The 13033-nt window shown below is 44.5% G+C and overlaps 1 protein-coding gene across 2 annotated transcripts in view; it reads right to left on the bottom strand.

The window, feature by feature from the left end:
* The window catches only part of RIC8A (RIC8 guanine nucleotide exchange factor A), a 116293-nt gene that overhangs the window by 20194 nt on the left and 83066 nt on the right, over nt 1-13033 (bottom strand). For both annotated transcript variants that reach the window (XM_073602186.1, XM_073602187.1), the window contains 2 exons: nt 5273-5367; nt 463-613 (listed from right to left, as the gene is read on the bottom strand). In XM_073602186.1, coding sequence (XP_073458287.1) covers nt 463-613; nt 5273-5367 — 246 coding nt within the window. The remainder of the gene's footprint in view (nt 1-462; nt 614-5272; nt 5368-13033) is intronic.

The following is a 13033-nucleotide window of genomic DNA, read 5'->3' as shown; positions in this document are numbered from 1 at the left end:
GTAGTGCGGTGCTTTGTGCTGCAGTTCAGTGACCTGCAGCACCATCCAGTGCACTACACTGCATTGCACATCGCATTAGCATTGTGGTGGGAACAAGGCACATAGAAAACCCCGGCAATGACCTGCATTTATCCAGTGCAAAAAAAACGCAGGCACTGTGTGAAGGAGCTCTTATTGCCTGCAGTGCAAAGCACCCGAACAGGACATGCTGCACCTACAGAAATGCAGCGCAATGCAAAGCAGGTTAAATGCCACTATTGTGTACTGCTCAATAAAGGTCAATGGAATTTACTGACTTCTGTTTGATGTGCATTTTAAAAGCACATGAAAGGCAAGAAAGAAAAGCACATGAACATAAGGCCCAATAAAGATGTGATGGTGTGATCCAGGTGTAGAGGAGTTTATCTACATCCCCAACATATTGCATATACTAAATGCCATCTCCATTTTTTTGACACTCACCCGGTCCAACCTCCTGTCCAGGAACTGTATCAGGACCTCCACTGTGTCCATGTTCATTCCCATGTACTCCACAGAACCATGCTCAACTTTAGGTGTCAGCAGAACGTCAAGACACATGAGGGGCAGGTTCACCAGCAAGTTTACCGTGTGCCTGTACAAGGATACAAAAACTTGGTTTAATGAGCCCTCAGCATGTGAAGTCAGCAACAAAGGATTGATCTTCTATTGCTAAAACATGCTGCGTTGTAGCCAGTGAACTGGTATTTTCAGAAGGAGGTCAGAAATGCAACTTTCATACAGGCCTTTCATGACAGGTTTACATATAAAGCCAACATCTTCTGCAGTACTTTACAGAAGGGTTTTCCGCCTTCCCCTTGATCAACTGTGGGTATAAGATTGGGTATATGGAATTGCTTGATATTATTTTTTATTTATTTTTATGGTTGAACTAGATGGACTTGTGTCTTTTTTCAATCTGACTTACTATGTAACACACAATGTCATTTACTTTGGTCCCTGTTCTCAAAGAAGCTTACAGTCCAATATCTCTACCAATTTTAGGGGAAAGTTAATTTACATACCAGAATTTTTTCTTAAATGCGGTAGGAATTCTGAGCACACAGGCGTGAATCCCATAAGCATGGAAAAAACATGATGATTCAATGCAGGAACAAAAAGGAAAGAAAGGTGGAGAGAAAGCGCCATCTAAGTGCAGCATTAAAATACAAGGTTAATAATCAAAGTTCATAAAAACCTCACAGGATCTGGATCCCGTCCTGGGACAGAAGATGGAGCTGTCAGGTCAGGCAAGGAGAGCAGAGGACCCTGGATGGTATCCCGGGACCACGTGACACCAATTTGGAGCGCATTCGGAATGCACTCACAAGCATGAGTGAGTGCGTTCCCAATGCACTTCAAATCAGCATGAGGCTTGATGGGATACCAACCAGCGTCCTCGGCTCTCCTTGCCTTATCTGACAGCTCCATCTTCTGTCCCAGCCATTCCTGCAGGACGGGATCCAGACTCTGTGAGTTTTTATGACCGATGGTTATTAAAGCACAGTTCCACCCAAAAATGAAACTTCCGCTGTCCGGATTCCTCCCCCCCTCCGGTGTCACATTTGGCACCTTTCAGGGGGAGCAGATACCTGCATAATCCAGGTATTTGCTAAACTTCCGGCAAAAGATCACCGCAGTATCCGCGGCGATCTACACCATGTCCGGCCTCTCCCCCCCCACTGTCTTCTGGGAGACACACAGGTCCCAGAAGACAGCTGGGACCACGCAGAACGCGCAGCGCAACTCGCACAAATGCGCAGTAGGGAACCAGGCTGTGAAGCCATAAGGCTTCACTTTTGGATTCCCCTTACTTAAGATGCCGACGCTTCCACCCGGAGCCGTGGGACGGGTTGGCTTTGGGTGAGGACATTGCGGGCGCCCTGGACAGGTAAGTGTCCTTATTTTAAGAGTCAGCAGCTGCAGTATTTGTAGCTGCTGACTGTTAATTTTTTTTTTCTGGCGGAAAACTTGCTTTAAAGTTGTATTTTAATGCTGCACTTAGATGGCGCTTTCTCTCCTCTTTTCTTTTGTTCCTGATTTTATAGAGCTGGCTAACCCTGTGAAAGGCTGCCACTAGTGCCTGCAAACATTTCATGAACTTTGTATGGGACTATAGCGGATGTTGTATTTAGTTTCCTTAACCTTCCCTTTCTGCACCAATATCTCCTACTGACAATGATTCTATGCAGGTTGTTTCCCTGCTGAATCCACAACTCCAGTGCTTCAAGGCCATGGGCCTACCCTGTAACCCACTGTTTTAAGCACTTTTTCTCCTTATTTACAGTGGAAAATCTGATAATTACTGTGGCAAGATTTACACTAATCAGCCATAACGTTATGACAATCCCCCTAATATTGAGTAGTTCCCCTTTTGCCTCCAAAACAGCCTTGACCTATTAAGGAATGGGCGCCACTAGACCTCTGAAGGTATGCTGTGGTATCTGGGACCAAGCTCTCAGTAGCAAATCCATCCTGTAAGTTGTGAGGTGGGTCCTCCATGGATCGGACTTGTTTTTCCAGTGCATCACACAGATGTTCAATTTGATTGAGATCTAGAAAATTTGGAGGCCAAGTCAACACCTCAAATGTGTTGTTGTGTCCCTCAAACCATTCTTGAACCTGCTGAAAGAGGCCACTGTCATCAGGGAATACTGTTTCCACAAAGGGGTGTACTTGGTCAGCAACAATGTTTAAGTAGATAAATGCAGGAGACTTGGATAGCTACACTAAAAAATCATCTGCTTTACTGCAGCGATTACATCTTCAATAATAAAAGCTAGACACTTTGTGGGCTGGAGGAAAAAAGTCAATGCATTTCACGCCATCTCAGCACTTACTCATGACAGGCCCACAAAGTGTCTAGCCTTTATTATTGAAGATGTCATTGATACAATAAAATCTCCTGCATTAATCTACCTGCACAGCTTAACGATCTGGGCTAGCACCTGTTTCTTGCGAGTGGTATGAAGGATTGTTTATGGCAAGCTTTACCATGTACAACGATGTTTAGGTAGGTGGTATCCTGGTGAATGGCAGGACCCAAGGTTTCCCAGCAGAACATTTCCAGAAGGATCACACGGCCTCCACCGCCTTGTCTTCTTCCCATAGTGCATCCTGGTGCCATCTCTTCCACACACATCATGTAAAACAATATGTGAATCAGACCAGGCCACCTTCTTCCATTGCTTCGTGCTCCAGTTCTGATGCTCACATGCCCATTGTAGGCATTTTTGGCTGTGGACACGGGTCAACATGAGCACCCATGATGCATACAATCTAAGTTCCCTATCTCAAATGCATCCATACACATACCAGGGCCAGTTTAGAAAGGTGCCAATTAACCTAACAGCATGTCTTTGGACTGTGGAAGAAAATCCGATTACCCAGAGGAAACCCACAAGCAAAGTGATAACAGGCAAACTCAATGCATGTAGTATACCTGACCTGACCAGGCTTCAAACCAAGGACCCCAGAGCTGCAAGTGCTAAACACTAAGCCAATTAAAGTGAAACTGAACTCTGAATATTGTGCCCAAAAATGCAGCTGATCTTTTCACATTACTCACTTACTATGCCTTGATCTACACTGGGGTTGATTCACTAAAGGCAAATCCACTATGCACTGCAAGTGCACTTGGAAGTGCAGTCTCTGTAAATCCGAGGGGGACATGCAAGGAAAATAAAAAACAGCATTTTTGCTTGTACTTGATTGGATGAAAAAAATCAGCAGAGCTTCCCCTCATTTCAGCTCTTCCCCTCAGATTTAAAGCGACTGCACTTCCAAGTGCACTTGTAGTGTAAAGTGGACTTGCCTTTAGTAAATCAACCCCACACATAAAACACCAAATGTTAGAGGCGATTTATTCTTCCAAAGCAAATACATACAATTTTGCACACTGGTACTGACTAGTATTCCGATGTTTCTCTTCTCCCTCAATTTCTCTCCATCAGTCAGCAAATGTTACCCCAGTACTGAGGGAGAGGGGCACAGGAGGGTCAAACAAGGATGCTGTGGAGACGACAGACATCCTCCTTATTAACTGATGACGCCATTGGTTGTTAGGATGCCAGTGTCTAGAAAGTTGTAATGGTGCATAATGTAAACTCATGGCTTTGTGCAACTAAAAGGCAGGCTCAATCCACCTGCTGGCATACAATTGTTTTTCGTGACTTTATTAAGCTATTCAATTTCTACTTGCGACTATTAAGCGAGAACTGTCGTACGATATTCGGATTGTGTGTACGGGCCATAAAGATGCACTTTTAACCGGTCCATCCCCTTGGTCCATTTCATTTTTGTAGTGTGAATGCTCCAAGCCATGCCCAGGACCAGGTGGCCCTGGGCACAGTTCACTTGTGGTCTGGTATAGTATGCTCCAGTGAGGGCAAACCACGCAGAGCACAGAACTCCCCATAGATGACTATGTAATGAAACATGGATCACTGCAGACTGGTTATCAAAAATTGTGCCCGAGAACACTTCCATATAGCCAAGTGTGAGTGCAGATCAGCAGGGGGTGTACCGGTGTGAGCTAAAGTATAAAGTATTTTTTTTTAATAGAGTGGAGAGGGGTTAGAACCCCTGTCAGGTATTATTATTGCTGTCTGTGCACTCATTGGGGAGATCCACATCCTCTTTATTTGTCATGTTTACCATCATCATCGAAAGTGAAAGTAAAAGGAAATCACAAATTTTGGGTTGTCCCCAGAAAAGAGGAAATCTTTCAACAAGTACATTAGTTCTAGTGACACCCAGGGGATTCCCTCAATTTGGAGGGATTTTCTCTCACTTCCTGTTTTGGATATGGCGAAGGATGTTAGCCTATGTATCCATAGGCTTTTATAGATCAGTGACAGGGGCATTTAGAGGCACTGCCAGTGTGTCCAGGAATAGCAGCGTTTTGGCAGAAAAAATTGCTTAACGCATATAAAAACTTACACGAACGCTAGGCAGGTTTAGTGCTTTAGCGTTAATTCATTTCAATGGGCAGAATAAACTATTATTCTGGCCATAGAAATAATTTTACGCTCAAGTGAGTATAAAGTCCCCCCTTATACTCACCTGAGCCCGATCCAGTGAAGTGCATGAGAGCAGAAGCTCTCCCGGGTCTCTCTCTCTCCCTCCTTGACTGGGAAAGCCAGAGCGGAGAGAACGTGGGGGGGCGAGCCGCGTCTCAGACACACAGAGGCGGCTTAGGAGCGAGCACCCACAAGTGACAAACACTTTAATGTACCAAGCTCTAGAATCTTACCCATGGAATTCTTCTGTTCTATCTTCACCATCACTTTGTCTGAGTAAGCAATGCCTAAGTATGGCCGCTAGATGGCGATACAGCGCTGCATCTTCCTGTAGACAGAAAGAAAAAGGACATGTAAAAGGTTATAGATAATTAGCATTGGAAACAGTGCAAATGTTACGTTGATTTTTTTTATACCTTATGACAATGCTAAAAAGGGACTCATCTCCAAACACAAAAGACCGATAAAGTTTTTAAAGAGGACTGTAAACAATGTACACTTCATTTCTCCTCTATACAAACAATTATATAGTCAGAATAAGATATATGTACCTACATTAATTAAAAGGAGACATTTGCTAAAGGTAATAGGCTCTCATTGTCAACTTTTTTTGTTTTTAAGATAATGGGCAAAAAGCAAAGTCTACCAAAACAGATATTTCCATTCTGAGCGGAGGCCAGCAGGTTAAATCACATACTAATTTCTCGAGGATGCAATGGGCACTTTCTCGCCATTAGCGTTTTTTAATTTCATTACTATATAAAATCAATACCAAACCAAACACAGGGAGACTCAATCCTTCAGCTGACGTCAAGGACAAAGAAAAGCAGCGGGTATCTAAAATATTGGTTTTGGGTGGACTTACCCTTTAATACGGCACCGAGCCAGAAAGGAATCAATATTGACAAATTCATCATATAAAAAAAAAAAAAGTTTGCCCTTGACGTCACTGTGGTTTGCATCGGCTCTGACTAAGAGCATCAACCATTGTGACTAATCATTATGAAATGACGTCTTCTTTTGTGATGACAGCCAGCGGGCAGCAGCAAAGTACGCTATGAGAAAGACACAAGACGCCACCAAGTAATTACAGACAAGCTGTCCTCCGCTGGACGTTCGGCTGATGTAAAAAAAAAAAAACAAAATGCTGCAGCAAAGGATGTGTGTTTTTCCATCTAAAAATTTTGTAAGGCAATCTTTAAACAAACGCATTTCATGACGCAGGGCCGAGGGCGATAAACGTGTGAGTACCAGAAGTCACAGCAACCAATTGTGTTTTAATAGACAGGTTAGGATAATGAAAGACAAGATTAAAATAAAAATGTTATTTTATTTTCTGTATTTGTTACGGGTAAGACTCCATGCACACTGGATGTTAAAATAACTTTATAAAAATGGCAGTAGCTTTGCAGTGAGTCTTTCAATGCTTAACTTTTTTGCAATAGCGTTTATTAGCGTTTTTGGCACTTTTTTTATTATTATTTAATTTATTTTTTCAATGGATCAAAAATGTTAAAAAACGCTGGTGAGCCACGTTTTTGAGCGTTTATCGACGTTTATGAGCGTTTGGCATTTTTTTTGTGGTCAGAAAAACAACTCCTGAACGCGATTTTATGGCGTTCAGAAAACAGCCCATAAACTCCACTGCTGATAAACATCCAAAAACGTCCATGTGTGCATGGACACATAGGATAACATAGAGGGGAGTTTATGGGCTGTTAAAAAAAAAAATGCCCAAACTCCCAAAAATGGTTGTTTATGAGCTTCAGTGTGCATGGAGCCTGACTCAATATTGAACCCTAGGGACTAAGACTGGGATGCCATTAAAGTTAATGTGCATGTAAAAGGCAGGTGTCACAATACTTTTGGTAATATAGTGTATATACAGTATCTGACAAAAGGGAGTACGCCCCTTACATTTTTATGAATATTTTATTATATCTTTTTATGTCACAACACTGAAGAAATGACACTTTGCTACAATGTAAAGTAGTGAGTGTACAGCTTGTATAAGGCCCCTTTCACACATGGGGACAGTATGTCCGTATTTCATCCATCCGTTTTCGGATGAAATACGGACATACATGCATCCCTATGGGATAGCGGGTGTCAGCGGATGTACATCCACTAACACCCGATGTTGTCCGGCTCCGCTCTCGTCCGATTCTGCGGACGGAAGAAAATCCTATTTTTCTATCCGTCTGCAGAGCGGATCGGAGGAACACGGACAGATGGTCCGTGTTCCTCCGATCCCCCATAGGGGAGAGCGGAGATCTGACAGGGCGGTCCCTGCACAGTGTGCGGGTCCCGCCCTGTCATCTGCCTGCTCAGCTGGGGAAAACGGAACAATCCCCGCTGAGCAGCGGATAAACACGGGGCGGATCAACAAGGATCCGTCCCGTGTGAAAGGGGCCTAACAGTGTAAAATTGCTGTCCCCTCAAAATAACTCAACACACAGCCATTAATGTCTAAACCGCTGGAAACAAAAGTGAGTACACCCCTAAGTGAAAATGTCCAAATTGGGTCCAAAGTGTCAATATTTTGTGTGGCCACCATTATTTTCCAGCACTGCCTTAACACTCTTGGGCATGGAGTTCACCAGAGCTTCACAGGTTGACACTGGAGTCCTCTTCCACTCCTCCATGATGACATCACAGAGCTGGTGGATGTTAGAGACCTTGCGCTCCTCCTCCTTCCATTTGAGGATGCCCCACAGATGCCCAATAGGGTTTAGGTCTGGAGACATGCTTGGCCAGTCCATCACCTTTACCCTCAGCTTCTTAGAGCCCTTGCACACTGGGGCGGGGGGCGGCGTCGGCGGTAAAACGCCGCTATTATTAGCGGCGTTTTACCGTCGGTATAAATACCACCGCAAAGCGCCTCTGCAGAGGCGCTTTGCCGGCGGTATAGCCGCGCCGTCCCATTGATTTCAATGGGCAGGAGCGGTATACACTCCGCTCCTTCACCGCTCCGAAGATGCTGCTAGCAGGACTTTTTTTACCGTCCTGCCAGCGCATCGCTCCAGTGTGCAAGCCCTCGGGGCTTGCACACTGGAATGAAAGTAGCGGCACTTTCGGGACGGTTTGTAGGCGCTATTATTAGCGCAATAGCGCCTGCAAACCGCCCCAGTGTGCAAGGGCTCTTAAGCAAGGCAGCTCTTTATCTTGGGAGGTGTGTTGGGGGTCGTTATCATGTTGGAATACTGCCCTGTGACCCAGTCTCTGAAGGGAGAGCATCATGCTCTGCTTCAGTATGTCACAGTACATGTTGGCATTCATGGTTCCTTCAATGAACTGTAGCTCCCCAGTGCCGGCACCACTCATGCAGCCCCAGACCATGACAGTCCCACCACCATGCTTGACTGTAGGCAAGACACTTGTCTTTGAACTCCTCACCTGGTGTCCTGCCACACATCCTTGATACCATCTGAACCAAATAAGTTTATCTTGGTCTCATCAGACCACAGGTCATGGTTCCAGTAATCATGTCCTGTTGACACTTTGGGCCCAATTTGGACAATTTCACTTAGGGGTGTACTCACTTTTAGTGCCAGCGGTTTAAATATTAATGGCTGTGTGTCGCGTTATTTTGAGGGGACAGCAAATTTACATTGTTCTACAAGTTGTACACTCACTACTTTACATTGTAAGTGTCATTTCTTCAGTGTTGTCACATGAAAAGGTATAATAAAATATATACAAAAATGTGAGGGGTGTACTCACTTTTGTGAGATACTGTATATATATATATATATATATATATATATATATATATATATATATATATATATATATATATATATATATATATATATATTATATATACACACACACACACTATAAATGTATCTATCCACACACACACACACACACACACACACACAGGCCACTTTATTATTAGGTAGACCTGTTCTATAGCTTGGTATTACAAATTGCCAATCACATGGCAGCAACTCAATGCATTTAGGCATCTAGGCCAGTAGTACATCTCCTGTATTACCGTCCCCCCACTCTGGATGAAGGAGCACAGGGGGCACCTTTGGACAGCAGCATTGTCAGTCTGGGGGGAGTGTTAGATGTACTAACAGATTTAGATACACTAAACAAAGTGAAGCCAAACTCCAGCTAAGGCTGGCCATAGATAAGATTTCGAAGGAAAGAAAAAAAAATTGCTAGATTTCCCCATCAACACAGCCAGCAGGGGGTTCAGGGAGCATTCCCAGCCAGCAGAATACAATGGTTACTGCTACTAGAGGCTATGGCTGCTGGCAGTAAACGTATTTAGAAAAGTCCCACATGCTGGTTGTTCCCAAGTTGATCGATCAATTTGAGTACAGTCAGCTTGCCCATTGATGCTTTGAATCTGCTGAACCGGCTAAGACTCAAATGGTCTATGGCCGACTTAACACTTTTCATGCAGTTACAGCAAACCGTTTTTTCCTTTTGGGTTTTACATAAATAAAAGCTGATCATTGTTAGCACCCCTGTCAGTGTTAAATGGTTTGTTTCAACACTCCAGTACAGCTTCTTTAGTGGATAAACAGACTTACTGGCTGATTCTCCATGTGAAAATAAAAGAAAGGAAGCCTATAAAATGGTAAGCTGCAATATATTAATAAATGATTGCTTTTGGATTTAGTACCGCTTTCATTTTAATCTGCGATTCTAATTGGACATACTGTAAGAATAACACTTCATTTAAAGCTCAAAACCTTATTTGCATTTTTCAATTCAATAGTGAAATAGTACAAAGGAGAGACGCTGAGGAACCTGGAGGCTTTATATAAATTAATGATGATTATCCCATTATACATATTTTATTAAGCTCTTCTAGAATATTTAGTGTTTTTATTTTTGTCTGGTTTGCGTTAACCCCAGGTCTCAAACAAACCCCCGATCTTGCAAAGCAGCAGTCTATGCAGCAACTGCTAAAATATATTGTAGTTTGGTTTCTTCATAAACATTTCTGGTTTCGTTTCTTTAAGTGAAAGTGCAGCTCCCTCTTATCTTATATCAGTTAAAGGTCATTTCCCTATAACTGCCTGTGCCTTCTTCCAGCCTCCAGGAAGACAGAGACCCAGAGTGGGGACAGAGGACACAAACCTTGTACATTACAAGTGGATTTTAATAATAAAAAGCTTAAAACACAGTAAAGGGATCATTCAAAAGCACGTCAGAGGCAATGTGAGGATGTGGCAACAGCATTAAGTCAAACAGTCCCTGACCAGCGGCTGAGCTCAGCAACAGCATTAAAGTGATTGTAAGGGTTCAGCTTTTTTTTGTTTGTGTTTTTTAATAACAAACATATCATACTTACCTCCACTGTGCAGCTCGTTTTGCACAGAGTGGCCCCGAACCTGCTCTTCTAGGGTCCCCCAGCAGCTCTTATGGTTCCCCCTCTCCCCCCCACCCGATAACCCCCTAGGAGAAGCGCTCTCCCGAGGGGGTTACCTTGCGGGCGCGCTCCCGAATCCAGCATTCAGCGTCCATAGCCGCCGAATCTATGACTCTCCGCGGCGCCCGCGTCATTGGATTTGATTGACAGCAGCGGGAGCCAATGGCTGCGCTGCTATCAGTCTATCCAATCAGGACACGAGACACCGGCCAGAGCTGGTGCGCTCGTTCCTGTTGTGCAAATTTTGGGGCTCAGGTAAGTATAAGGGGGGCTCTGCTGCATTAAAAAGAAATTTTCAACTTAATGCACATTAAGGTAAAAAATGGCAAGGGTTTAAACCCCTTTAAGCCCAACAGTCCCTTACCAGTGGCTGGACTCAGCATTAAAGTGGATGTAAACCCGAAATTTTTTTTTTTTTTTTATATCATACTGTAGAGTATAAGATTTCCTATCATTTGAGCCCAGTCATGCCACAAAGAGTTAATCCATCTCTGAGCAATCCTCTTTTATTGTTCAGTGAGAAAAATCTTGACAGAGAAAAACTTTGTCAAATCCTCCCCCCTTGCTGTGAGTGACAGCCTAAGACACAGGCATTATTTTTTAATTCCCTCCCCCCCACTCCTTTCTTCAGCAGCTCTGCCAGGATTGGATGTTCCACACCTCAGTATGATTTAGCATGCTGAAGTCATGTGGTCACTTTCCTGTCTTTTCACTGGATGTTAGGGATCATAGCAGAAGTTCAGTGTTAGAAATACACAGGAGAAAATGCATATTGACAAGGGGAGTGTAGAGGTGGGCGGGGAGTCTACTGACATCACGACTCCACCCACCGAGCTCCAGACAACAGACCCACCCACAGAATCTGCAGTTTTTGGCTCTCATAACAGACAGAGGGGAGACATTTGACAGGTAAAGATACATGCAGGAGGCGTGTATATCCTTATAGATAACCCCTATGGCAGTAGTTTAGAAAGGATGACATTGGGTTTACATCCACTTTAATCCCAAAAGTCCCTGACCAGTAGCTGAGTTCAGAAACAGCATTAAAGGGGTTGTAAAGCCAGAAGGTTTTTCATCTTTATGCATTAAGATAAAAAGCTTTCTGTGTGCAGCAGCCTCTTCTGGCCCCCCTAATACTTACCTGAGCCCCATCTCTGGCCAGCGATGTCCACGAGTGTCTCAGCCGTCCAGGACTCTCCCTTCTGATTGGCTGAGGCACAGCAATGGTGCCACTGGCTCCCACTGCTGTCAAAGTCAGACAGCCAATCAGGAGAGAGATGGGGCGGGGCAACCCGCAGCTCTGTGTCTGAATGGACACACGGAGCTGCAGCTCTGCTTGGGTGCCCCCCATAGCAAGCTGCTTGCTAGGGGGCACTCAACAGGAGGGAGAAGCCAGGAGAACAGGAGAGGTACCCAAGAGGAGGAAGAGCTGGGCTGCTCTGTGCAAATCCACTGCAACAGTGCAGGCAAGTATAACAGGTTTGTTATTTTTATATAAACAAAAAAAACAAGCCTTTACAATCACTTTAAGCCCCTGACCAGCGGCTGGGCTCAGCAACAGCATTAAGCCCAACAGTCCCTGACCAGTGGCTAGGCTCAGCAACAGCATTAAGCCCAACAGTCCCTTACCAGTGACTGGGCTCAGCAACAGCATTAAGCCCAACAGTACTTGACCAGCAGTGGAGCTTAGAGATGAAAGTGTCAGCCACCAATAGCATCCACAGCATGGAGCCTGCTCAGAGATGCCAAGAGTGTGGCCTTCTCAGTTGTCTGGGTGGCCTCAGGAACAGAAGTTTTTTCTTTTCCCAAGTTTTGAGAAAGGGAGAGAGCCCCTTAACACATCACCTACATATAGTAGGACCATGCAGAATGAATGAAGGGAGAGGCAGCAGTCTCCTCCAAATTTTTTTTTTTTTTTAAAGTCAGCAGGTACAAATCCTGTAGCTGCTGACTTAATATAAGGACACTTACCTGGATCCAGTGCCATCCTCAGCCAAGCGGATTCTTCAATCGACACCAGATGCAGGCGTGGGCATCTTCACTGAGGAAAACCGGCAGTAAAGCGGTGCGACTTTTACAGCCAGCTTCCAACTGCGTATGGTGAAGTCGCGCTGAGCTTTGCGATTGGTCCCGCAGTCTTCTGGGACCTGTGATGTGTCCCAGAAGGCTGCGAGGGAAGGAGGGGGCTGATTTGACCAAAAGTAGGGGAGCGGGTACCTGTAAAAATCCAGTACACCCCCCCCATAAAAAATGCCAAATGTAAAGGGGGGGGGGATAGGAGGAGGAATGGAACTTCCCCTTTTGGGTGAAGTTCCGCTTTCAGGGCCTCAGAAGACCAGCCAGCTCCGGGTCACTAGCTGGTGACTTACTACAAGGCTGCCAATAGTTAGGCAGGAGGAAGAGATACTTCTAGCCCCCAAAAACAACAGCTTTATCTACGACAAAAACACTTGCTGCTTTCATTTTGGGTCGTCATGATCAAACACCAATAGGATTAAGATAAATTCTTAAATGCAGCTTGTCCGTTTTCCCCAGTCCACCACACCAAAGAAACCTCTATCGCACACTGAACCAGTATGCACCCTAGTGCAGGGTGCTG

Source organism: Aquarana catesbeiana, linkage group LG10 (genome assembly GCF_042186555.1).
Source record: "Aquarana catesbeiana isolate 2022-GZ linkage group LG10, ASM4218655v1, whole genome shotgun sequence".
Taxonomy (NCBI): Eukaryota; Metazoa; Chordata; class Amphibia; order Anura; family Ranidae; genus Aquarana; species Aquarana catesbeiana.
The sequence above is the reverse complement of the archived record's forward strand: the minus strand, read 5'-3'. Positions and strand labels throughout refer to the sequence as shown.